The following is a 26,699-nucleotide window of genomic DNA, read 5'->3' as shown; positions in this document are numbered from 1 at the left end:
TCTTCGATTTCAGTAGCGTTACATTTTGGCAAAGAATACTTTCTGAATTATCTTTGTTACAGTTTTGAATCTCTGGCACATTTAAGACACCCACCCACCTATTCAAATAATATTTTAAAGCAAAATTAATGTTTGGTATAAAATAACAGTTGTGTTGTAAATGTGGAAAAATAGTCTACAAAAAATAAGTATAAAAGTGATCTCAGATTTATGAATATGTTTCTTATAAACAAGTCCAGGTGACTAATCTGTGTGTTAGAAATGGCCCTTGGTAGGCTGTGTCACAACAGTACATCACATTTTTCACAATTTACAATAACACAGATTCACAATGTGATGACACCTTATATAAGAAAAATAGTATTTTACAAACTATACATTTGGCATCTATTTTTAGATTTTTTTTCTGTTTCTTTTTCAGTTCCTTTTTTCTTTTTCCTTTTTTCTTTTCTTACAAAATAGTGCAAAATTACAGTGCGTTAATAGAAGATTTTGCAAATCCTAATAAAAAGTCAGTATATTTAACTGTCTTGTTCATTCACTGGAAAGTTTGGCACATTAGGATTTTGTGTAGATGGAAAAGCTGCTCACTTTCTTCATTTCAGTATATCTACTGAATCTTTAAAACATTAAATTGCACCAAGGGAGTTAACTTTCCAAACTTTTTAATCTCATCTCTTAGAACATGTGTGTTACAAAATCAAACAGCAAAGGAGAATGCAGATTTTATGGTTAATTTATTTGCCAAACAGCGTTTATCAGACTGGCTTTTCCTATCACATTATAAAGAAAAGTATCAATGGCAACATTTTTCATCTGGTGACTGCTGAAGTGTTTAGTTACAGCTTCAAAGCTATGGGAAATTTATCCCAACTTTATACATATATGTGTGGGTTTACCATATATCTTGCAAATTTTGCTATCATGCATGACCCTGTATCTGGATCCAAGCAGGTTGTATCAAGTCAGGGGAATAAGGTTTCATCAAAGCCTGCTTTCTACTGGACTAATTCATGTAAAGAATAACAAACAATTGCTTTTGCTGCCAATATGCAATGATTAAATGATATTCTTACTAATTACTTACTTTGGAATGTTAATGAAGAGTTCCCCCATATATGAATACTTCATTTATACACACTGGCACCATACTTCAAAAAAAAGCCAATACTCATTTCTTGGAACAGCAAAGTCTTCTGTGTAATCATATACGGGCATGGAACAGGGTACAGGCTGCAGGGCAGAGAGCTTCCTAAGCCACCCCGTGAGCGTGCCGAGAAATGCGCAGAAGGTGCCAGAGGAGTCTGGGTTCAGTTCTTTGTCTCCTTGGCTGAAAGCAGGAGTGAGAAACCCGACTGAGATCACCGAGCCGTCTACTAGGGATTGCCAAACAGCGGTCTGTACCAGCCTACTCATAATTCAGGCTATTAACCTGGGGGTGAAAGGCTCTCTGCCACACGGGCAAATCTCTGAACTATTCACTGCACAGAGACCGTTGGTTTCAGTTAATTGCATAGAGAATACAGCAACATAAAAGATTCCCAATTAATTACCTTTCCAATAGAGTAATGCAGTAACTTTTTCCAATATGAAAACTGCAGGGTGATGTCTCTAGGCCTAATTATTTCTCATGAGTTTATGGTTTTATCATCTGTATCACTCTGTGGCATTTGTGCCATGAATTAAAATCGCTACTGCATGGTTTATTTAATCAATTTCTTGGCATTTCTGTACCTTTCATGAACATATCTAACCAGCATGAATTTTAAATTGATTCTCTGAAGGTAGAATTGGCTATAGCACTGGAACTAGTTATTCAATTATTAGAAGGGAAACATCCATGAATAAGAAGGTTGTTTTTTACTCCAGCCATTCCACTCTAAGCTCATTCCTGTACTACTGGTATGGGAATCTCCCAAATCACCTGCTGACTCCGATGGAAGATTTGCCTGAGCAAGGAGTGAAAAATGAAGCCGAAATGACTATTTTTTATGAATCATATTGATTGATTTCTAACATTCTAAAATCACTTATATTAAAAACAAATAAACAAAACAGAACTGTCAGCCAACATTAATGAAAAAGCCCACAAAGTAGTAGATAAACAAATACTTATTCTGGACTCTTTTCTGAATAATGTACTACTTTTGACCAAGGAAACACTTGAGTATTTGATTAACTTTTATCGTTAGGTTTAAATAGGTCAGAAGCTCCTTGTCAGCCTGCACAGACATAGCTCTTGTTCCAGCTTTGCACTCACAGTTGTTCACTCACAGACTCTTATCTAGATTGAACCAAATATTTTCCTCCAAGGAAAATCAGGTATGGCTGAGGGTGACCCTCTCTAGGGCGTGCTCAGTCCAGGTTAAAAGGATGCACACAGGACTGGGTTTTATGCTTTTTTCCTAGGTCGCTCCTTGAAAAGCTATATCTCAGCAAATCTCGGCTCCTCTCACTGCCTTATATCACACGCAAGTTCGCTCACCCTGCTCGGCAGAGGGAGGCTGTAAGGTGGAGTGCCATGGCTGCGTGGTGGCATGAGGTATTGGTGGCACGAGGTACTGGTGGCACACCAAGTATGCTGGAGCAGAAGAGTGGGGCTAAGGTATATTGGATAGACACTAAGCCAGAATTAGCCCATGCAGTTTTCAGTGTGGAGTAGCCAGTCCATTCACAGGATGGGCACACATGATGCAAAAGAGGCCACAAATTGGCCTCTCTTGACTATAGACTGTGCTCTCTGGCACAGTTCCCAAAAGCAATAAAAAACATAGTCTTTGAAGCTCCAATGCATTAAAGCATTTAAGATGCTCTTAAATTTAAGCATGTGCTTGAGTCTCATGGTCATATCCACGTGCTAAGGTCTTTCTTGAATCAAGTCCAAAAAACATTGTTGCATGAGGAAATGAAGATTTACTTCAAAATCAAAAAAGAAAAGAAAATAATTATAAGGATTCTTGAATTCAGACAAGAGATGTGGTTAGCTTACTGACAGACTTCACTCTTCCCCACAAATGTTATATTTTAGCTAATAAAAGAGCTAATACAAGGCCAACAGGAGTCCCATGCTTGAATGATCAGCAACAGTTATCAGTTATTTAACTGAAGCTTGCTTGATTAGAGAGGGGAGAAAATTACGTGTTGTTTGTTTTTTTTTTAAGCCCAATTTGAGAAACAGTAAGTAGCTGTTTACTGCGCTCAGTAGTGCCAATTTCCCATATCTTCCTCAGCCTGCATGAACTCTACAAATCCACACATCCATGGTCTTTCAGTCTAACTTTCATTTTATTTGATCTGTTTCTTAAAAGACAAATATGTTGCTGGCTGCGTCTCGCACAGTCTGCGGGCCTCGCTCGGGCTGCTTGTTCATCGTGAGTACAGCCATCTCGGATGGCAAGAGGCATTCAAAGACACTGGCACCCAGGATTCACTAAGGAATGGAGATCTCATACTGGGCACGAGCTGCTGTGGCCACTGAGCATCTGTGAAATAAAAGGAAAACTCTGCTTTAGAAGGATCTGCCGCCAGTTTTGTCTGATGTGTGTTCACATTTGGTGGGGTAGCAATGCACCTGCACTTAGTATTTTATCTGTTTTGGGTCTTATTTTCCACACTGAGAAAGGCAGTGATGTTGATAGCTCAGTGCATGGCAGAGAGCCTAAAAGCATCCAAAAGAAGCCATTGTAAAAGAAAGAATAATGATTACTCTCTGTCTTCAGTGACTGTCAAGTAAACTTGTGACAAGTGCATACGCAAGATTATTGTGGGCTGGCAAGTAAAAGAAACTGAATGCCTGAAATAAAATTGTTGAGAAAATAGTAAGAATTGGTGTGATATCTCATCTCTCATTTGTCTTTTCTTGTACAACTATCTTCTTTTCCCAGTGGTACCAAGGCATAAATAATACCTTTTTCTCTGTTTTAGCTAATTCCATGTAATTTGCCCTTCCATAATTAGTTGGTTTTGCCCATTCTCCTTCACAGTGATTTAGTATCTGAGTCTGTTTGTGCTTGCTGTTCCTGGAGCACAGACATCACAATGCTTAATGTTATATATAGACTGGGATCAATCTTCTGTGAGTGAGGTGGGTTGGTCTAGGTAGACTGCTTTTATGTATGCGTGGAGTCCAGATGTTTTACATCCACTGCTTTACATCATTTACCACCATCGTTTACCTAGGCTGGACATGCCTGAAGATGCTTCATCTTCTGTCAGCAAAGCTCTTTATATCCAGAACTGCTTAAGGTTTGATACCTGTAAATCACCTTAAAATCTTGATAAAATGGCTGGCTCACTTATGTTCCAGCCCACACACTTCAAGAATTTCAGTGAGGCATTAGGGTCATGTCTTTTGTTTAGGATTTGGTCATGATTCTTGGTCGTTTCCATGTGGATTAGATTTCTCTACTGTTTTATTGACACAATTTTAGCAGTGCGTCCTGAACGCAAAGTATACAAGCCTTGTGTGGAGTTTCTGTGAAGAGAACAACTCTCTTTCCAGTTCCAGCAAAAGACTTTTACGTTACTTAAAATTCAGCCCAAGATTAGCCATGCTGACTTGATCCAGTAGTCACAGAGGTAATGGCATCACTTACCGGCTTAAAATTTAGAATATACTAAACTTTCTGGTATATACACTGATTGATAATTATAGTGACAAGCCTTATTATTGTGCTTACTTCTTATTAATATAAGAAATTATCGGCTGAATCTTGATGTCAAGAAACCAGTCTGATTTGGCATTAGGCCTCGTAACACACAGCACATCTCCCACTATCTAGAATGAGGAATGAAATAAGGGACTGTGCACCTTACCAAGAAGTGAATGTATTTCTACTGAGATCAATGCAAAGAACTTCCAAATTCCAGCATCAAGGGAATCAGATTATCCAGCCAAAGCAGTGGCATATTCAGCGATGGAGAATTTCACAGCCTTCTGAAAACAAAAGGTAAGACGTCCTGTAGGGCAGACTGTAGGTAATAGCCACTTGCCTTCAAAATGATAGAAATACTACTCACACTACATCCATGTCAGGACTTTGTTGTTGTAAGACTGGGTTTCTTTATATTGCAGTGATTTGCAAAGTAGGCTCATCTTGTTTTGAACTGGAATGCTGGTGAGTTTAGGAGTTTCACAGTATATTGCAAACTAGCTTTTAAAGACAGCAATAAATAGTATAAATAAATATCTGGATCAGAAAGCAGCTTTTGAAGCCACAGGGAGAGAACAAGTGTTTCTATAACCTTTCCTTGGGAGTTTCCTGTTCTAGAAATGTAATTACAAGACTCTTTCTTTCCAGCCCGGGGTGAAAAAACAGTATCTGACAAATTGCCTTATCTTTTGCTAAATGTTTATCATTGTTTATGCATTATTGCCTTACTTCAGCAACGTTGTTGTCTGCAAGTTTAATCTTAAGTACTTGATCAACTACTTTGCTTGATCAAGGTCATATACATCACATTAGCCAATGTTTTTCCAGTTAGACTTTTTCTTTTTCAGTAGAAGTTGTGATTTGTGACTTTTTGACCTGAAAAAACAAGCTGATCTGCTATCACTTGATACCAAAACGTATCCATACATTTCTGTCATCAAACCAACCTTGTAAATATGAATGTATATAGCAATCAGATATTGAAGTCCTAGTTGAAAGAAAGAAAAAAGTAATAAAATCAAGTGACACGTTAAAAGCAGAATTTCAAACAATCATGACAATAATCACATTTTTGTATTTGCTATCAGAGCAAATTTAATACTTAAGAACCTATTTATATATTCAAATTTTCATAGCAACTGCTGCTCTTAAGAGTGCAAGAGTGCATTCGTTTATACCTTTCACATAAAATATTTTCAAAAACCAAAACTCATTAGCTTAATAACTTGAATGGTTGAATATATCAGCCTGATAACTTATTTACTGAATTTCAACATTTTTCTTTTAGAAAATAAACTGGTAATTTTTTTCCACATTTGTGATCCATAACAAGTTGTTCAGCTACAATTAAAGTTCAACAAATCTTTACAGAATTGAGGACAAATTCACAACTATTCAAGGAATTATAGGAGAGAAATTGCTAAAATTTCTCAACAAGCTATTTATAAAAATCCATTATTACCAGCTGAATTCAGTGCAGGAGGCTGAGGCCTATGTTAAAATCTGTCAATCTCTGTATCAGTATAACACCACTTACAACCCTGGTTCAGGTAAACAATACTTGAGACACAATGAGACTTAAGGACATGCTACGTTTAAATACACTAAAAATTGGATGGATCTGGGCTTTGGTCACTAAGGCTGTTCATCTTCTCTATGTCTGACTTCTTTATTCTTCTGAGGGTAAGAAAAGATATATTCCTAAAGTAACTTAATAGAGATATTGGTTAAGAAACATTTTAGAAACAAAGACTGTCTACTATTGTAATACCTTATAAAAACTGTATTTCTAGGTTCATCACCCTTAAAAAGGGGTGCAATTGATCACACTGGAATAATGGTAGGTATTGAACTTTACCGTGTTCTTAAAATGTAAGATGAACCGTAAAAAACTTTACTGTCTTTAAATATTACACACATTTCGGACTGGAACAGCAAATTATGTTCTTAAAATTCTCTCTGGCATTTAAAAGTTGTGTCCTCATTTTCCAAATAGGTTAAACAGCAAATGTAATGTTAAAAATAAAAAAGAAGTGTTAAAAATGACTGCTTTAAGTGTACAATGGGGACATATTTCACAGAAAATGTGGAAAATCTTGTTTAAAAATTATAGTAAACAAATATTTTTCAGTGCACAAAATTAGTATGTGCATTATAATTTAAAACTCAATATTGATGACTGCTGCTGCTGATCTTTAAAATCTCTTACAAAGTATAAATAGGATAGCCAAAAGAGGATAGCTGATAAATCATGACATAAAGTTCTCTTTTCCTTCTGTTTTTTTCTCTTTTCCTTCTTTTTTGTTTTTTTTCCTCTTTTCCTTCCCTCTCCACTTGGACTGAAGTTTCTTCTGGCTTCTTCAAAAAGTGCACACACGCACACGCACACACACACACACACACAAATTAATTCCAAAACCATGTTTCTAAATTTCCAATGGACTTGTATTCCTGGTGTCTTTTCACATGATCACAAGCAAGACATGCGTGCGATTCCCAGAACCTGGGAAGATGCACTGAGAAATCCTTCTTCCAGTTGAAATAACTAAGGTACATCTTGTTATTTTTGTCAAGCATCAGAAGATATTCTGCCAGCTCTCTTGGGGAGAGAAAATCTTCCACGTGTATGAAAGAGTCTGCTGGAATGTAATTCTCATAGTTTTCTCTGGAAGGGCCTAGTACAACTGGTACTGATCCGGCCAGAAGAGCATTGTAAAGTTTCTCAGTAATGTAATCTTTGTGGATTGAATTTTCAAAGGAAAGGTAGAATTTGCAGGTGGAGATAGTTGGAATCAAGTTTTTATCATTGACGTAGTCTCCAAAGGCTTGTCCGTAGGTATGGATTTCAATGTATTTGCTAAGCTCATTGTAATACTTGACTCGAGCATGCTCAGGGTTCCAGTTACTTACAACCCAACAGACCAAGTTTTCCTTACTTGGCACTTCAAATGTGAAGGAACTTGTACCGACCATCATGAAGCCATAAGGCACCTGAATATCTGAATCACGCCGATAAGTCAGGGTCAGGTTAAAGAGGTGTTCAATGCCACTCTTTTGTGGAGTGTGAGTTGGAGACTCCAGGTTCATCCAAATCCATTTCTGGAATGGTGGCCTGGCTTGCTGAGGTAAGTTAGTCAGATCCCAGCTAATGTCCCTGTGATGAATGAGAACAGCATGGGACTTGTTATATAGCGAGCGGTCAATAGTTAGATGGCACCCGTGGATATTGAACATTGTTTGGCAGGATGTTAGATCGAATGTCTGACCAAATGGCCAAACCCAGATCAAAACAGTAGTCTCATTAAGATTATCCGTTTTGGAAGAAAAGAAGCTCTTCATTTTCAAAACTGAGCTGGCTGATTCTATAGGACCAGAGATCCAGCTATTTGTTGGTTTGATATAAATTAGTATAAATGCCATGAAACAACCAAGGACAATGAAGATAATAAAAAATGGCCGGAAAATTCCTTTAGATGTCGATGTCATAATTTGTTCTGAGAAAAAAAGAGAGGAAGACAAAGAGAGAAAATAACATCAGACATTAAATTACATATATGTGTCCTGTTAAAGCAAGCAGACGTCAAACATCAAAGCGTATAGAACTTCAGTATCCCTGAGCTGTAACCTCCAAAATTTCCTTTGAGTGGAGAGGGTATTGGTCCTTGCGTGCTATTCATGACAAAGTATTGGATAATGCTGTATTTCTTCACTTCACATTAAAAGCTGATTAACATAAAATAAAAGCAGGATTTTAATGCATCTTGTACTTGATATAAATCAGTATATATCTTGCAAAGTCCTTTTGCTTAGAACCTAGGCCGAGAGTATAAGAGACATCCAAGACAGACACAATTACCCTTTTGTAAGTCCTTTTGTCTGTGTAAAGGAAAACATGCTGCAGATTTTGTCCATTCATATCTATGTATATATATATGGAGGATATAGGATTAAAGGAATGAAAAAGGAAGGTACTGAAAATTTTAATTCTGCAATCAATAAGACTGTTAGAAAACTAGTTCATGCCTGATGGCTACATGGAAATTAGCATTCATGCCTCCTCCAGAGGGCTTCTAGAATACCTAGGGAAGGAAAGCAGTGGTAGGTGCCCCATCCCAGGAAACATTCAAGGTCAGCTTGGATGGGACTCTGAGCAACCTGATCTAGTTGAAGGTGTTCCTGCTTATTGCAGGAGGGTTGGGCCAGATGACCTTTAATGGTCCCTTCCAACCCAAACTTTTCTATGATTCTATGATCTTTGTGAGGTATCATTTTTTCCATGGGGAAAAATGAGTGAGGAGTTCATATAGCCTCCTGTGTCCTCCTTCTGGTTGTCTCTTCCCAAGAGAAATGATACATCTCTTTCCAGAAGTTCTTTTCCATATGGTTCTTGTGAAACCTAACAAAGTTAGGGATTGCTTATTGCTAACCTTTGCTCCTGAAAGTAGCCCTCAAACTCAGAGGTGCTCTAAAAATAAAACAGTTAACTGTATAAAGAGCAGTATGACATACAAGGAAAAAGGAGTGGAAGTTAGTTACCAAAAAGAAATGGTCTGAATATACTGCCCTACTCTAGAAAGGTAATTCTGCAGTGCATTTTGATGACTATGAAATTAGTATAGCTTTCTTTTTTTTTTTTTTGCATATTTTTCAATTGTTTGGGGTTTTATTATTTTACTAGCTAGCTCCACAAAAATTTTTATTAAAATCCAATCCCTAAATACATCCATAAAATATACAATATATATAAATAAATCCAAAAAATAAATTCAAAGTCACAGAAAGCAGAAAGAGAATTTCAGGCCTTTTAAGCCAGTTTTGTAGCTCATCTCCTCTAACCTGTGAAATAGGTAGTTAAATTCAGAATGAAGACATGGTAGGATGTGATTCAGAGGTCCATTAATGCAACATAACTTTGCTGCTTTGTCAGTATAAAAACTGATGTGTGAGTGTAGCATTACTGTTGTGTCCATGGCTTTTCCGCTTATCCTCATCAGTTTAAATTCCTTGGAAAGAAATTTGTGCCTTTACAGCAACAACACACTGGCTTTTTTCAGCCTATGCTGATTTTTACTGGAAATATGTCTAGAGGGGAGTTTATGACCCATGAGAGCAGACGGCTGCTTCCCGTCGGAATGGGGTCTCTGAGGAAGAAGGGATTTAGGTAGAGCAGCTCTAGGAGATGAAGCTCAAGGGAAAAATAAGAGGCTGAGTCGATCTTCATATAACTGTTCTTCGTTTCTGTGCTACTGAAACCAACAGGCAGAACAGGTAGAACTTTTCACTGAGCAGATAGCGTGAGTTGATTTTGAACAATAGGTTGGGAAAGGTGTCTGTTCACAGAGACTGTTCGTTTTCTAGGGATTGAAATGGATGAGAAATCAGAAAAGGACTCTAACATTATGCCTTGTAACTCAGTTGCCCTCCAGTTAAAAGCCCTTTGACACAAACCTCTCTGATAAGCATAACTTTACACCAAGCTTTTCTGCTGATGATACGTATCATTCTTGCTACATAGGAAACGACCAGATACTATGTAATCTGTTCTCTGCCTGAAAGTCTAGTGTGTCCACTGGGTTTTGTTTGTGTAGGAAGCGTTTGAATAGTAATGCCAGTGTGAGGATAAACACTTGCTGTTTGTGCTACCCAGAGTACCACTATTAACATCTCACAACATTAAACGGATGAGTTTACCTATTTTATCCCTTCCAGATCTGTTTCCTCATATTGGTTTGCTGTCCTGTGAACTCATGTGCCCCCTGCTGCTCTGGAATCATGGATCTTAGATTTTGCCTTTCACCAGAACACTAGCCTACAGCCAGGACAGTCCTTTTTAGTTTTCCATCCTGTGGATTCAGAGAACTGTTTGTTACGCAGACTCATACATCCACTAGGGACTTCACTTTGAACCTATTGCTAATGACATGGTAGGAAAGGTTTGTAAAAGCAAGATCCAGTAAGACCTGGAATGAGAGGCTTGCAAGGAAACACAGGACCTGAGCAGACTTCTAAAAATACCACTTACCTATACCCCAAGGAGCTGGATGGGATTTTGCCATGGAATCCTATCTTTCTATTCCATTTTCTGGTAACTCCAGTAATAACTATTAAGATGTGCACTGGGAATAGCAGTAATTTTTCAGGATGAAGTGTTAACCTCAGAATCAATAACTTATGTGCTCCTTAAAGTAGATTGAAGAACCTATGGAATGGACCAGCAAACTCTGCCTTCATGGCTTTTGGGACTGAGTCCTGTACACAGTCAGGCAGCAGGACAGTGAAGGAAGGTGGTATGTACCTCTTGACAAATACTATTTTCTTGAGAAGTAGCTTGCATTTTTTTGTTTGCCCACTAGAATTCATGGAAATTTTTTTTCACAATATTCTCCAAAGCGTGGAGTATTTTTCAAATGTATTTATTTCCTTCTTCCCTTGTGTGCCCAAGATAACCACCAATCTTCTGCTGTGATTTTTACTATAAAGGTGATGCTAAGGAGGCATTTGTTACAAGACATCGAGCCAAATAACCTTAGCTCACCCTTCCTCTTTCATGGTTTTCCTTCCACCACAGAAGCAAAATTTCCTTTTTGCAGATCCCCTCCCCCATCAACCTCTGGCATGACAGACTCTGAAAAGAAAACTTTGTCAAAGAAATGTGTTTACTGAGACTTTTGCCAACTGGAAGAATTTGGTACTTTTGATAGTTTTGTTATAAAGTACATTTCAGAGTGTTGTGGCATAGCAAGTATTTTCTAGGTGCTTTTTTTCCAAGTTGAAAGTGTAAGTATTTAATCAGTACAAGACTATTTTCTCAGTACAAAACTTAGCAAGGCTCCTTTTTAAGTGCAAAACTTGGCATCCCATCAGCAAGCAACTCCATTTAGTAGCAGCATAAACAGGGAGATAGTAACAGGGTACCAGCAGTGTTAACCCCCAGTACACCAGGCAAGGCTTGCAAAAATATATCTATTTGTGTCATGCTCACTATGAAATAAAATGGAATTTTATGGGAACCATTTTATCATGACTTCATTACAACAATGACTTTTCTATCAGTCCAATCATTTTCTAGTTATGCAATGCTGCAACAGGGAGAAAACGTAACCTTTTTGGTCCATAATACCAATGCCTGTTCCCCTGGTATATTTTTACACCCATTTTTCTGGTAAGCACTCAAGGTTTTGCCAGTAGGCCAAAATATATCATAGAATCATAGAATCGTCTAGGTTGGAAGAGACCCCTGGGATCATCGAGTCCAACCATCTACCCTACACTACAAAGTTCTCCCCTATACCATATCCCCCAACACCACATCTAAATGTCTCTTAAACACATCCAGGGATGGTGACTCAACCACCACCCTGGGCAGCCTATTCCAATGCCCGACCACTCTTTCTGTGAAAAATTCTTTCCTAATGTTCAGCCTAAACCTACCCTGTTGGAGCTTGAAGCCATTCCTTCTCGTTCTGTCATTAATTACCTGTGCGAAGAGACCAGCACCAACCTCTCTACAGTGTCCTTTCAAGTAGTTGTAGAGAGTGATGAGGTCTCCCCTCAGCCTTCTCTTCCTCATACTAAACAGTCCCAGCTCTTTCAACCGCTCTTCATATGATTTGTTTTCCAGGCCCTTCACCAGCTTCATTGCCCTCCTCTGCACTCGCTCCAGCACCTCGATATCTCTCTTGTATTGAGGTGCCCAAAACTGGACACAATACTCCAGGTGTGGCCTCACCAGTGCTGAGTACAGGGGCACAATCACCTCCCTACTTCTGCTGGTCATGCTATTTCTAATACAAGCCAGGATGCCGTTGGCTTTCTTGGCCACCTGGGCACACTGCCGGCTCATATTCAGCCGCTTGTCAATTAGAACCCCCAGGTCTCTTTCTTCCAGGCAGCTTTCCAGCCACATTTCCCCAATCCTGTAGCACTGCTTGGGGTTATTGTGGCCCAAGTGCAGAACCTGGCACTTGCCCTTGTTGAAACTCATACCACTGATGTTGGCCCAATGATCCAATCTATCTAAGTCTCTCTGTAGAGCTTCCATATCCTCCCGGGAATCAACACTCCTGCTTAACTTGGTGTCATCTGCGAACTTGCTGATGATACACCCTATGTCCTTGTCGAGATCATCAATAAAGACGTTAAACAGAAATGGTCCTAACACTGAGCCCTGAGGCACACCACTCGTGACCGGCCGCCAGCTGGATTTAAATCCATTGAGCACCACTCTTTGGGACCTTCCAGTCAGCCATTGCTTGACCCAGCGCATCGTATGCTCATCATATCACTAATTGTGGAGGTATAACTTTCATTGGCTAGTCTGGTACTGAGATTTTCTAAAAGAAAAGGACAGTATTTTAAAATTAAGCCGGAGAAATTTTCTTTTTAAATCATGGACACTGAATAATGAATAAAAAGATCACTTGTTACTTTTCTCAACTTAGAATTCTTCAGTGTTCAGTGCTAACTCTTATCTTCACCATCACTCGGTATCAGGATAACCCAAGAAATACTTAACAACCTCAAGATATTCTCTGAGGTTTGCTTTTGGGATCAAACCGGGCACTTCTGACACAGAAGACTGATCAAGGTTGAGGAGCAGAAGGACATGGAGGCAAACAGAGGTGTCAGAGGTAGGCCCATTTAGAAGCAGACAGCTTCCTAGGTAGATACTCCAGGACTATTAAAAGGAAAGTCAAATGCAGTGAGAAATTATAGGAATCACAAGCAAACAACTGTTATTATTAGAAAAAAGGCTCTTTTGAAATTGCTTTCTCTGTCCTCTGGCATGTTTCTCCAGCCTCAGCTATGGCATATCTGCATTTATGCTAAGAGCTGTGTTTTCTTAGACCACACTTCCAATTAGCTGGAGCTTTTTCACCTGCAGTATTAAAAGAAAACTGATTGCCGCCTCAGGATAGCCTGAGTGTGACTTCTTATCTCCAAGTCACTGCTGTGTGGACGTGCCCCAAGACTGCTTTTGCTTTAGCTCTCTGAGACTGAAAAATGCCTTTTTTTTTAATTGGAATTAACTCTCCCCGCTATGCCTCCTGTGTTGCAAATGGAATGGTGGGTTTTTTCCGCCCACTATCCAAACATGGACTTGCTTCCACGCCTTTCCATGCTTGTCTCACAGATTTCTGAAAGCAGCCGGGTATGAAAAGGCTCAGCAGAGCTGCATACAGTTAAAGGCTGAAAGCCGAATGAGCTGCTAATCTCAGACTGCGTATTTTTATTCTATTGTTTGCAACATTCTTTTTCTTCCCCTCTCCACCTCCTTTGTTTTCGGGTTATTTGTTCAATTCCTCAGATTCCAGTTTTGTGTATTTGCACTTTCAGAATCGTTTTGTTTGACAGTGGTAATTTTTATTTTGAACAGTTTTAGAAAAATTATCTAAGAGGACCCTGAGGACAGGTCACCATTAAGACAGATTGCTTAGGGATGGTGCTGAACCCATCGCTGGAGACTGTTAAGAACAGGTTAGACAAGCACCACTAAGCAATGAGAGATCAGATTCTGCCCTCAGGTCCTGGGGCTGGGCTAGATGACCTCACTTGATTCCTTCCAGCCTCGTGCTCAGTGATAGCATTAAACACAGATTCTTGTAAAATGCACCTAATAAGAACACAACCTGGCATTCTAAAACTGCAAAGAATTGCTGAATAAATGAGTAAACCAATCCCCCATCTTGAAATTTGTCTTGCAAACTATGTAATAGCCATACTGTACACAGTGAAAATGTGAAGGAAACCGAAAAATTGCATGTACCACAACAACCAAGATGTCCCTATTTTCAAAGGCAAAATGTAAAGCTTCCTGTCAATTCTTAGCTGGGGTACTGCTGCTTTTTTGAGAATCTCTGAATCTTGTCCCCTCGGGCCTTGCTGAGGAAAACCCTATTCTCGGCTTCCTTCTCTCAATTGCTGTGCAATACACAGCGTGCTGCTACGGCTCAGCAGCCCCCAGCCTTCCCCTCTTGATTGTCATCTATCCTCTCCTTCTCCCTGGGGCAGTCACACACTGTCACTCTCCAGCTGCTTAGGCAACAGCTCAGTGGTTCCTTTCTGCAAGCCAACTGTACAGCAAAAGGCATTAGCCAGGGAGGCAGAGTCTCTCAGAATAACAGAGGGAAATGGCTACAGCACTGCTGTTCCCACTGGAGCGACCCTACCTCCACCCCCACTGCCACAGATGGAAAAAAAAAAGAAAAAAAAAAGAGAAGTGTAATTACCCCAAAATCCTATCAGCAAGGAACCTTTCCAGACAATCTGACATTACTGTCAGGACACCCCACTTCACACTGCAGCTGTGTTGCTTTCTAATGATGAGCTTTTAAGTCTGTCTCAGAGGGAAGATGAGTACTCTCCATTCCCTCCCTGGCACAACTGGAAAATAGCATGCAGAGCTATCAGAAACCTCAGCAGCATTGGTAACATGCAGAGACAGGACCTTTTTTACCTTAACTTCCACATTGGCTTGTCCATATCGCAGCTAGTTTATGACCGATAGAGTTCTGTGAAAGGGGTGGTGGCTTTCCATACTGTGCTAGCTACAGAAAAGGGAGTTCTTCACCACCGTAGCTTATTAGCAAACTTTATCTGCCTTGCCAGGAAAGTGCTTTTCGTCTTCCTGAAGATAAAGCTCATCCTTGCTATGCAGCACAAGCCAGTCCACACTTCTTTCAAAAGCCCTGAAAAGGCTCTGCACCAAAGGAAGCTAATCAAAGAAAAGCTGCTCTGGAAGCAAGTGGTCCCTTTGTCCACTCTTTTCCATGTGGTTTGGGGGCAGCAAACTGCTGTTCTCTCAGATTCTGCCAGAACTGCAGAAAGAGCTCTTCAGTAGCTTTGTGGCTGGCTTGTAAAACTGCAGCTGACCAGCTGAAATATGAATAAAGTACCTGCACAAGCTATGTATTTGTGATGGCCACCGGCCCACCAGAAAGCCCTAATAAACTCACCATAGCTGTGAAAACGGTGTGAGCTAAGCCAAACAGGGATGGACCATGAAGTGGCAGAAGGCTCTGCTGTGCATGTGTGCTGAACTCCACATCCCAGAATCACAGTTGATTCAGGCTGATTTCCTAGTATGTAGTTCCCTAGTGCAATGGAAAAATACCTCCCCGTGCAAAGCAGACAAATCAGAATCAGGAAAGAGCAGAGGATGCCTGCTTATAATAGTGAACACTTACTGTGGGGGACATTGCTTCTGTGACCAAGTAAGACTTTTGGAGGTCTAAGCACCAGCTGTTTGTGTAGATATGATTAGAGGCTGTGTGCAGTAGTTACGCTGCTGAATCTTGCTGCATAGGCAAGCTCGAAAATTTTAATTGGGATTGAATGTTGCTTTCTTTGCAGATACAACTGCATAGATGTGGAGGATTCTGCCAGTGGCAGCATAACTCCTGAGACAGCTCTGTAGCCTAGAAAGAAAGCCTGAGAGGCCTCTAAAAAATACCATAAAATCCTCATAATCTGATCTCTACTTAACATTTCGCTTCTCTGCCTGCCTAGCACCTTTTCCTTAAGAAATTCATTATACCTCTGGCTTTGGGATCTGTACTGATGTAACTGGGGTTTTTTTGTAGGATGCAGGTCAATGGTCTTGCTTTAATTTGTGAGGTCTTAAGTGCTATGGATACTAGTTACCAGAGAGACAATAACTGCCCTAGAGAGAAAAGAAAGCAACTGAAGTGCAATCTGCTCTACGTCTGAAAGGGAGAATGGCATTTACTAGTACAGTCCGAAGGAAAGTGGAGAAGAGAGTTGGTGGTTTATAGGGCTATATTTTTTAAAATATGTTCATATTCTTTGCAAATAAGACTTTTTTTTTTTTCCCTTCCCCTCACAGGGTGGAAGGATGGATGTTTGTTTTAGAAATCCAGCCAGCTGAATGGGATTTCTTGACTATTCTGAACAAAGAAGTAACTTAGTGTTGTTCAACAGGACTCATGATGGCCAAGAGTCCTTATCCAGATTCTGTTAGTTGTTTAAATGACTTAAGCCAAGCTCTTCACTGCTCTGGCTTCCATAAAAGTGCATCAGTGACTCAAAGCTTCAGGTTGGGTTCTGTGTAATCTAGAGATTACAAAACCTTCATATCATGAGATAATGAGTGCCAAGAATGATGGTTGCTTATTTTCCATCTGGGAAAAGTGCAATTCAAGTAAGTGATGTAGAGCACTTGAGAGTGTAAAGACATGAGCACTAAATTCATGGACAAGTGGCAAAATGGAAGAATAGCACGAATCATTTTACCATTCATCTTCCCATTGCGCACCAACAGCTCTGTTTTCAAGGTGGCTTGTGTTGGTAGCACTAAACATTTTAAAGAAAGAGGTTGGTAGGTGTAAGGCAGGAGGTGATTATAAAACAAGACTTTTAAATGAAGTGCTTTGTCTTGCTGGAGAAAACAAATTAGTAAGTCACTATAAATATTAAGCAAGTGTGGACAGTGAAAACAAGAAGAGAAGACTTTTTTAAGAGTCCAATCCAAGTGGCTTCTTACTCACGCACAGAGAGAAAGAGCAAGATCCATACAAAGTAAATTCAGAATAATTCCTAATAATAAGAAGTTTAAACATGTGCACACACACAGACAGAAACAAAAACTTAATCCCCCCAAACCTAAAATGTTAAATAGCAAGAATGAGCACATATTTTAAAGGGAATATATATTTTAGATAGTATATATTGTAAAACCAGCAAAAATAGCAATCCACAAATCTCTCAAACTGCACAATTCCTCTGAGGAAATAAACTCGCATTTGAGAGAAGCCAGTTAATTTCTTTGAGTGTCTCTTAGTGTACATAACAAAAGAAAGAGCAGAGAGCTGGAACTACTAGTGTAACAAGCTGAGAAATACAAAGCTTAACAAAAAGTCACTGAAAAGACATTTTCTGTAGAAAAGGAAAAAAATAAATCCTTCAGTCAAGAAATAGCAAATACATAAGAGGAATGGGTTGAAAGAAAAATAGTCTGAAAAACCCTCCAGTAGCTACAAACACCTACATGTTCTAAGATGATGTTTTCTTGTTACTACTTACTGTCCGGGTTAGCATATGTACCGATGCCTCTGAGAGCAACTCTCAAGGTTAGAGTACAGGAATGAAGAATATTCACACAGGCTGGTGACACTACGTTGTACAAAGCCGATCGGTAGTTAGTGCAGAGATCATACTTCATTTGAAAAGACTCTATTTCGTTATTTGCTATTTCTTAGCTTATTGTCTTCCTTTTATGCTTGTTAAGAGAAATTAAATATTTGCAGTGTAAGTTAAAGCAGTTAATTCTGATGTTCAATTACTAGATTTTACCGTCATGCATTATTCTACCCTTAACAGAGTAAAAATTCCATAATGAATTAATAAAATTTTTACCACTACAGTAACAATTTAATGTAAACTTATTTACTATATCTTAGAAATACAATTAACCAAGCAGTCTTTTTCCCATCTTAAGGTTTGCAGCCCAGAGTCTTTCTGTGGTACAACCCTACTGTACATGTTAAAAACGGGTATTTAAACAGGGGAAAGAAGTAGTTTTCATTCTTTCCTACTACATAAGGAAGACTTTATATAGCCATCTTACTCAGAAAGTAACTTTCTAAAGAAAGTCAGCAGAGATAGATAGGAGGAAACACAAAGAGAAAGAGAGAGAGCAGGGGAAATAAATGGGGAAAGGGTAAAAAAAGGAGCTAGATATGAGGTCAGCAGCACTCCATTTAATTCTGTATTCCTCTGCTTTAAGAACATTAGTGTAAAGAAAAATGATGGCAGGCATTTGCCTTTGGAAACAGTCTGTGAATCCTTGCAGTTAACACAGCTTAGTAAATGTGGGTAGGACTAATTTGATGACAAGAGTGATAAGAGATACCTAAACCCCCTGTTGATTAGGTTTCCCAAAGTCCTAAGGAGCCCCAAACCAGAAACAGGCACTACTAGCAGGGATCGAGGGAAACACTGGTTTCTGGCTCCAAAACTGCAACCCTAAAAAGCTCTGTTCATTTGTCTCTTAATGCTGGTCATGCTTAAGCTCTCTCTGTCCCTCTGCCTTTCAGGCTCCTGTGCACTTAGCAGCCTGGTGCCAGCTCATCCCCAGAAGGGGCTCATTCTTCACGGGGAAGGGCCATTCAGAATCGATAAACTGGCTGCTCCCGCAGCTCTCAGCCCCGAGGATGTAGATGTGCCTACAAGAGCAGACTCCATCTTAAATGCAGTGGCAGCAGCTGCTTTTCATTTGTCCAATTTTAAAGAAACAAGCATAGGATGACGTCCCTTTATGAAGCAATTGCAGTTATGACCTGTTAGATATGAATCCTTCTTCAGCCTGAAGTGATTTAGACCTAGATATTTCACTTTCCTTAAAGATGTCCTAGCTCCTAGGTGGCAATGGTTGTCGATTTTAAAATGTGTGAAGAGCTTTAGGATTAGAGGCGAAGAATCCTTTCCTCCTCATTGGTGCCCTAGCTGCTAATCGAGACACTCCTCTATTCCTTTGACCTCCTTCTGTCTCTTGCCTATTCACTCCCTAATGATTTATGCCCAAGAGCACATCTGTAGCACCTTCCTTCCCTGTGCAGTTTACAACCTTATAAAGGGAAGGTGGCAGAGGTGGTTTGAATCTCCTTTGTTGGAAAGATCACAAAACCCAATCTGTATTCTGGGTGAATCCTCCTCTGGCTGTGTTTCAAAAGGTGTAATTCCTAGCCCTGAATCCCAGGAATGACCTATTCCTTCAGAGCGCTGGCTGTGCCTTGGTGAGGGATGGAGGAAGACACATTCCGGTTCCTTTCTGGGCAGGCTCTTGCACTGCTTGTGCTGTGTGTCTCCACCCTTAGGTGCCGAGCTAATTTCCTGTGTTAGGTAGGGCGTCTAGGCACCCTAACGAGGCTTTTGGGCTAACAGCCAGCCTTGCTAATGCTTGGTACACAACCTGTTTTTTGAGTGCAGCCTTTGGTCTGCAGATGTCACACAAAGCAAAGATGAAAATACCACAAAGTCTCCCTCCAAGCCAAATTAAATGGGATTTCTGCCAGAATATATTTATCATAAGGAGGTGAAATCAAAAGTAATAATAATAATAATGTTAGGAAATCTTGATGTTACTGACCAGCATCTTGGTTTGATGAAGGATGGCACGGTTTTGCCAGGGCAATTAGAGCCTGCTGGTGCCTGACAAGTCTCATATATGGGCAGGAAACAAAGTGGTAGGAGGAATTCCTGGCTGTTCTATCAGCTTAACTTGAGTTTAGTTGAGTTGAATTTAATTTGCTTCAATTTAAGTATTAATCACTTTCCATCCCATTTTCAACACCTATAGCATGAGACTAATGACATTTTCCCTCCTTTAATAAAATACTTTAAAATCTACAGTTAAACAGCACCATACAAGCAAAATAAAATGCTGCTTTAGTAATAACAATACTTCCACTTCTGAAATGCCTTCCCTTAAAGAATCTTTTGGATTTTTACAAGCATTAATTAAGTTTTTATCACAGCACAATCAGAAAATTATTACTGAAACTGCTTTATGGGGAGCAAAGGAGGGGTGGAAATGAAGTCCGAGAATGATAAAGTGATTTCCACAATACCATAAAGATTTTAACAGATATTTGACAACGATGACTTCAATTTACATCAAAGCAGATGAGTCTGTGGGACAGAATATTTTCCTTCCAACAAGTGTCACCAGAAACTACTTATATCATGTTTATTCAGATCAGATATCTCTGATGTGTGTCTTTGTTTCAAATTTCTGAAAACACGTCCTAATCTTCTGGATTGTAGTAATTTAGTAAAGGGAAATAGAAGATTTAATCAGATTTAAGTCAATGACCCCTTGATCTGTACAATAAGAAAAAAAGCCAGCCCTTTTTCAGAACTATAGTCAAACCTGTCAGCAAAGCTGGATTTGCTGAAAGACAAGAAGTATCAGAGATGAAATCTTGCTCACAGGAACACTGGAAAAACCTTCTATTAATTTCAGTATGGTTAGGGTTTTGTTCTTTCAGTTGATTGCAGCAACATATAAGAAGTAAGCAACACTGAGAAAAAGAACTCAACAGCTATTCCTTTGTGATTAAAGTTAACTTAGAAATGAAAACCTAAGGCAACTCATGAGACAGCAAGACAGATGTAAGTCAGAGCTCAGGGAATCTAAACACTGGAACATGTTACAAATAATAAACACTCTCCCATATACACACATATACACAGACACACACTATCTGTAACCTTAGGAAAGATTGAATCACCTATTGCAAGTGTGCCTCATTTTTCACACCTCCAACATTTTATAGGTATAAATATATATTTACATATATATATACTCACATATATAAATACATGCTATTTATGTGGTATTTATAACATCATTTCTTGGATTCTCTGAAATGTCTCTTATCAGGTCTACTTTATATTTCTTTGTATCCATATCCTTACACACATCTATATGTACGTAAGATTATACACATACACACACATATGCTTATGGATATATAGGAGGCTACTGCCCAGCCTGCTGGACATGGGCAGAGGCAGTGCTGGTAATGAGAATTACCACTTCTTGGCAATCTGACAGCCAGCAGGTGCAGAAGGCAATGGAGCTGCCATCCTGGGAAATAGGAGGGAGAGAAACGGAGCGTTGAACTCACTGAGGCACTGAACTGGGGAGGGGTGGATGGGAAGGGGAGGTGGAAAGTGGTGACGGGGATTATTATTACATGAGAAAAAATTATCTTTCTTTCTTATATACCTTAACTCTTTTATCGGAGAAGACGTGAAAGAAAGCATTGCTCCTAAACTGTTCCTTCAGCAAGAAGCACAACAGCAGACTGAATCCTACAATCCTGAAGATTATTTACAGCGTGAGATGCATGAGACCTCTGCATACGTATCTGGAGATGGGAAATCTGCCTTTAAACTTTTGGAAAAGCTCTGGCAAAGGAAGAGAAGGTTATCACTCACACTAGGATACTGATGAAATATGTCTTGGGGGAACGGGGTGGATTTACACAAGAATCTTTGCGCATAAGCAAGCAAGCATGTTTATTGACATAGCTGATATGAATAGAAAGCTTTAAAGATAAAGGATTCTTAAAATCCAATTTAGTTTTCATTCGTATTCTGTCCCTTTTTTGCATTTTCAGTGTCAGCAATGATTATAAGCTTCATTTTTATTGCCAGTTTCTTTCAAGTTTTCTATGCTTTTAGGTTTTGAGTCATGAATATGACAAATATGATAATTGTTTTCAACCAGCTATTTCTAGTGGATTAATTTCCACTGCCAATACAAAGATCTAAGATTTATGTGTGTGTTTAAAATAAAAAAAAACCACAACAAAACATCTAAGGACATTTTAGAATAAATTTTCAAAGGTTCTTTCCATATATCTTCTGTTTATTTTTGAGTTTTTCTGCTCAGGTTCCTGTGTCATGCCTGACACCTTAGCATCTGGTTTTGTTATTTATTGTTCTGAAATGATGCTCTGCAATGCCAAAAGGGAAGATTAAAATGTAAGCAGAATATGTGCTAGAATATGTGTTAGACTATTCTGTACTCATAAGGTGGTTGTTTTGCTCCATTCTGCATGAGAGAATGAGAGGAGGATGACCTGAGTGCACACATCCAATTTGCTTCCTTAGCGCTGCTGAGAGTAGTTGGGAAAATGTATCTTCAGCAGAACTCAGCTTCGGTGTAGGATCAGTCTCTTAGTGACCTGCTCCCATTGCAGGACCTTCAGCAATAGAAAGGGTTTCTTTAGCAGAGCTTTATTCATCCTGCAGATGGATTTACGGCAAGAGAAAGTTTGGCCAAGTCAGAACAAGGAAGGCATTGTATGAATATATATGAAAAGGGGAGGAGATTTTGTAACTCAGTCTTTGGTGTTCATTATGGGATAATCAGCAGGTGGCAGCTAATGTGTCCTTACATAAAAGCTAAATACACCATATGTAATATACATATTAACTGAATGCATTTTGCTTCCTTTAAACTACAAGATCAAAAAATTTATTGTTTCAAACTGTTAGAAGCTAGAAATATTCATTAGAAATCGAAGGTTGAAAACCTATCTGAGTCATTTCTACCTTATGTAAATCTGTTCAAGCATGCAGCTGAAGTAAATTCATGATTTAATTTCCTGGATGGTGAAGGAGTGGCAAAGAGAAGGTGTAGTTACTGGTAGCAGCTGGCAGTGAAGAGGAAAACATACATAGCATGTTACAAAGTGGATGTCCCTTTATAAAGCCTGAGAACCATTTCAGGCTGCTGTAGGAGCTCTGGCTGTTTTGGAAGCCCTGTTGCTGAATGCAGGTAGGGTTCATGCCGCAGGACCCCAGGTGTTCCACCCCTCACCTTGGTTTGGAGCTGAATATCCTCATGAAGCTCTGGAGCAGTTTTGAACCAAAGCCTCTGATTACTTCTTGGGAAGGCAAATAGTTTGTGGACACCTAAATCTCTTTAAGAACTGAACCAAGGGACAATGAGGGGAAGCAGTCAGGGAATCCCTTTCACAACTGCAGTACAGGTCCAGAGCAGATCACTAACGCAGGCAATGACCACAGCAATGAAGTCGCAAGAATAATTAACCTTGCTTGATGCTTTTTTTTTTTTTCACTCTCAACGGCAAAATATGCCAAGACCTGGTATATTTGCCAAAGGAACAGAAATAACCTGACATATTAGCCGTAAGCCTAATGGTATATCAGCATAGTTAGTGTATCTGTGAGTTATTTCTGTGCTTGTTTGTAGTTCCTAGGGAGCTCCCAATGACACTTTTTATTAGCAACTGATACAACAGATGAGGAGAAAGACTGTTTAAAGACCAGAGAAGGTGTACTTTTAAAAACCGAGTTACTTTTTAGAGGTGTAACTCCATGCAGAATACTTTTTCTAGATTCCAAATAATATAATATTAACTAGAAAATATAGTTTTTCAGGTGCTCATAAAATACTTAGAAAATTCCTTGCAGTTTAAAGGAAGTCTTCCTGCTTTAAGCCGTTTGTTTGAATGCCAAGTGAGCATTTATTCAATGTCCATGGTGTAAGCATTTAAACGGAAAGTAAAAGATTACTTAACAGAACTTGTGAGCGATTGACAGATATTGGGACTTGACTGCACTTCTGTGTTATTTAAGATGATAACAAATGAAATGCGTGCATCCAGAAAAGCTGGTTTTGGGTGGATGACCTTTACTTGCTGATGAAAGTAAAATGAAATAAATTACATTTCAGCCTCTCTGAAACTAACGTATAATGGTGAACTGAACTGTAAGAATTTCACTAGGAGACTTCTAATAGGTTCTCCAAGATTTTTTCTTTTTTTTTTTTTCTTTTTTTTCTAAATAGAGAATAAAATATGGTAATCTCCCAGGGGACTTCTGGAAAGATACTTTAAATTGTCATTTTGTGCAGGGAAGCAAGACAGAGTTTTGCAGAGCTGATGTGTTGGTGGTATGATTGCTCTAGCTAGATTTATTTTTCCATTGGGATTTTACATGATTGTTTTATTTAACTGCCACATATAAGGGAAATTACATAAAACAGATAGTGTTCAGGCAAATGTGGCACAGAATTTAGCTTTTGAATACCTTGATCTACAAAACATAAGAACAATAGAATTGTTTTCATATCTATTATTGTTTGAAATTCAGGGGAAAGATTTTTTGTTTCTTTTAAAAGATCTTGCAGTGTATAAGCTGTTGTTTTCTGCTAGTGGAGGACAAACTCAGATCTACTGGACAGTAACCATAAATTATGGTGGAAATGTCTGTCTTGTTCTCATTAGACAAGGTGAGTTAAGTGCCCTTTTTTTCCTATTCTCTCTCCATACATTGGTTCTCAAATTATTTTGGATTGTGATGTCTTGGGCATAAAACTATGTTTTGATCTATGAAAGTTCAAGGAGACTTAATCACAAAATGTTTAATGTATATATGTATATTTTTGTCCATTATGAGTTTGTGAAAACAAAACCTTACCTTGAGAATGTTGGGTTTGTTAACTTTTTCTCAGGGATAGTTTTTTGTCAGATTTTGAACAAATTTTCTGGGAAGCCCATAGCGGCTTTAATAGCAGTGGACCTCATTAGGGAGGGAATGGTTTGAAAGATTTCAATTTTGCCCTGATAAAAATGAGAACATTTTCAACATCACAAAAATTTGCACAGAACAAGAAATCATTCCAGCTATCACTTTATGATACCCTTAATGGCTGGAAGATTTCTCGTCCTCTGTCAAGCCTGGAGGACAGGTACACACTGTCACATGCTGTCAAGATGGGATATGACAACTGCATCACATCTTTCTCCTGAGCTGTACAACTGGATTACCTTTTAAAGAAAAGCAAGGGTAGAAGAAATACATCTTACCTCGATACAGATATTAAGTGATTCATACTTTCCATCAGGAGACCATCAAGCAACTGTTGCTTTAGTAGAAAGCACCCAGAGGAGCACCATGCTTCCCAGTTGCCCCTAAGCTTTTAGGAAAGGATACCTTGAAGGATCTGTCTCAAAGAGCTTGCACCTGTAACGTGCAAATGTGCAATGCTCTATGATACGTTATGAAAAGTTCAGTCTCCTCACTGGTCCTGTACAAGTCATCTCTACTCACAGGTTCAACCATGGTGAAAGCTTTATGATTTCTACTGAGAACAGCCTCAACCCATTCTCTTAACTGCCTCTTTTAACTGTCTTTTTAACTCTTACCTGTCACTTTTCCTGTCCTTCTTCCTTATTTAGAGGAAGCGGATCATTCCTCTGCTCTTTTCTATGCATTTGCCTATTTTAAGGCAAATCAACCAAACTTTGAGTGTTCTTGATAGGGCCCAGCATGTTAATCCAACAGCAGTTATTACATAAATGGCAATAGCTGGAATAAAGGCCCATGAAAAGATTGGGAGAAAAGCAGCTGGAAGATGTGCATAATTTTTTTTCTGGTTCTCTACTCCTCTGAGAGAGGGGAAGGATTATCAGTGCTCAGACAATTAATTCTAGATAAGGAACTGGGAGCCTTAGGACTTCAAGTGTGTTCAGCAAAGACAGGACCTCCAGACTTGCCTCGAGTAAAGGCTGCAGAATAGAGGCAGTTTCTTGATAGTGCTATTTGTCTGTTAAAGACATTTTATATTATATACATGTCCTACTGTGCTATTTCATATGGCTTTGGACTTGAAGAACCATGTCTTTACTGTGTTATTTGCTATGCAGAATTAATTTCCATGCCTACAAGCGTATACTTGAGTAAGGATGCTACAGTTACCTTCATGGAGACATGGTACAGCATGTATTATATCCCTGACATTTCCTGAAGACTTCTTTCTTAATCTTATATGCATTTGATCCCAGCCTCACTCTGCTCATTGTTCATTACTATAGTTATTCCTTCTTCCCTCAGCATCAGATGCTCCGAATTAAAAATTTCTGCAGGATCCAAATCACTGATGCTTTCAGGTGAAACCTTCGTCCGATTAATGAGCATGAATTAAAATCCCATGAGTTTGGTTATAACACTGGTGTTTTGCATAAATTTTCTGGACCTATGATTGCAGGCTTTGCGTAGATTACTATGTAAATACCTCATTTAAATTAGTGGCATTATGTTCTTCCAACTGTGTTCAGCTCTGTCTGCTTCTAACCCCAGTTTCCTCTTTGCCCTGCTTCTCAGGCCTTCTGGAAGACCTTGTGGATGCAGGTGACAGCACTGCCACCAAATGACCAAGTCACTTTTCCCCATGTTCCTTGGTATGCCTGTTCTCTGGCCCGACATCCAGCTGACACAGGTCCTGCTCTGATGTTTCGTGGGGCTCCATGCTGGGCCTCACTTTTAATATCTTGTTACCTTACCAACTGGGAATCACTGTTCTTGAAGTTTCCCTAATGTATATATACGGCCACTAAGCTATCAAGATGTCTGTACTCCAAACCGGTCAGACTATAATGCCATAAAAAGCAGCATAATAAACAAAGCCACAGAATGATATAGAGAATAACTAATACTAAGCTGAATACAGCACACTGAAGTAATTCCTACTGTAGCTGTCAAGGAGAA

At 39.1% G+C, this 26,699-nt stretch overlaps 1 protein-coding gene across 1 annotated transcript; it reads right to left on the bottom strand.

Annotated features, from left to right (window-relative positions):
• Positions 1–7,058: 7,058 nt before the first annotated feature.
• FUT9 (fucosyltransferase 9) lies at positions 7,059–8,138 on the bottom strand. Its single transcript, XM_074150770.1, has one exon. The coding sequence runs from the start codon at positions 8,136–8,138 to the stop codon at positions 7,059–7,061; it is 1,080 nt and encodes a 359-aa protein (XP_074006871.1).
• Between the last annotated feature and the right edge of the window lie 18,561 nt (positions 8,139–26,699).

The sequence above is a fragment of the Numenius arquata genome, chromosome 7, assembly GCF_964106895.1.
Source record: "Numenius arquata chromosome 7, bNumArq3.hap1.1, whole genome shotgun sequence".
Classification (NCBI taxonomy): domain Eukaryota; kingdom Metazoa; phylum Chordata; class Aves; order Charadriiformes; family Scolopacidae; genus Numenius; species Numenius arquata.
The sequence above is the reverse complement of the archived record's forward strand: the minus strand, read 5'-3'. Positions and strand labels throughout refer to the sequence as shown.

Coding starts and splice junctions, on each gene's coding strand:
- FUT9 (XM_074150770.1), bottom strand. CDS start 8,138: ATGACATCGACATCTAAAGGAATTTTCCGGCCATTTTTTATTATCTTC.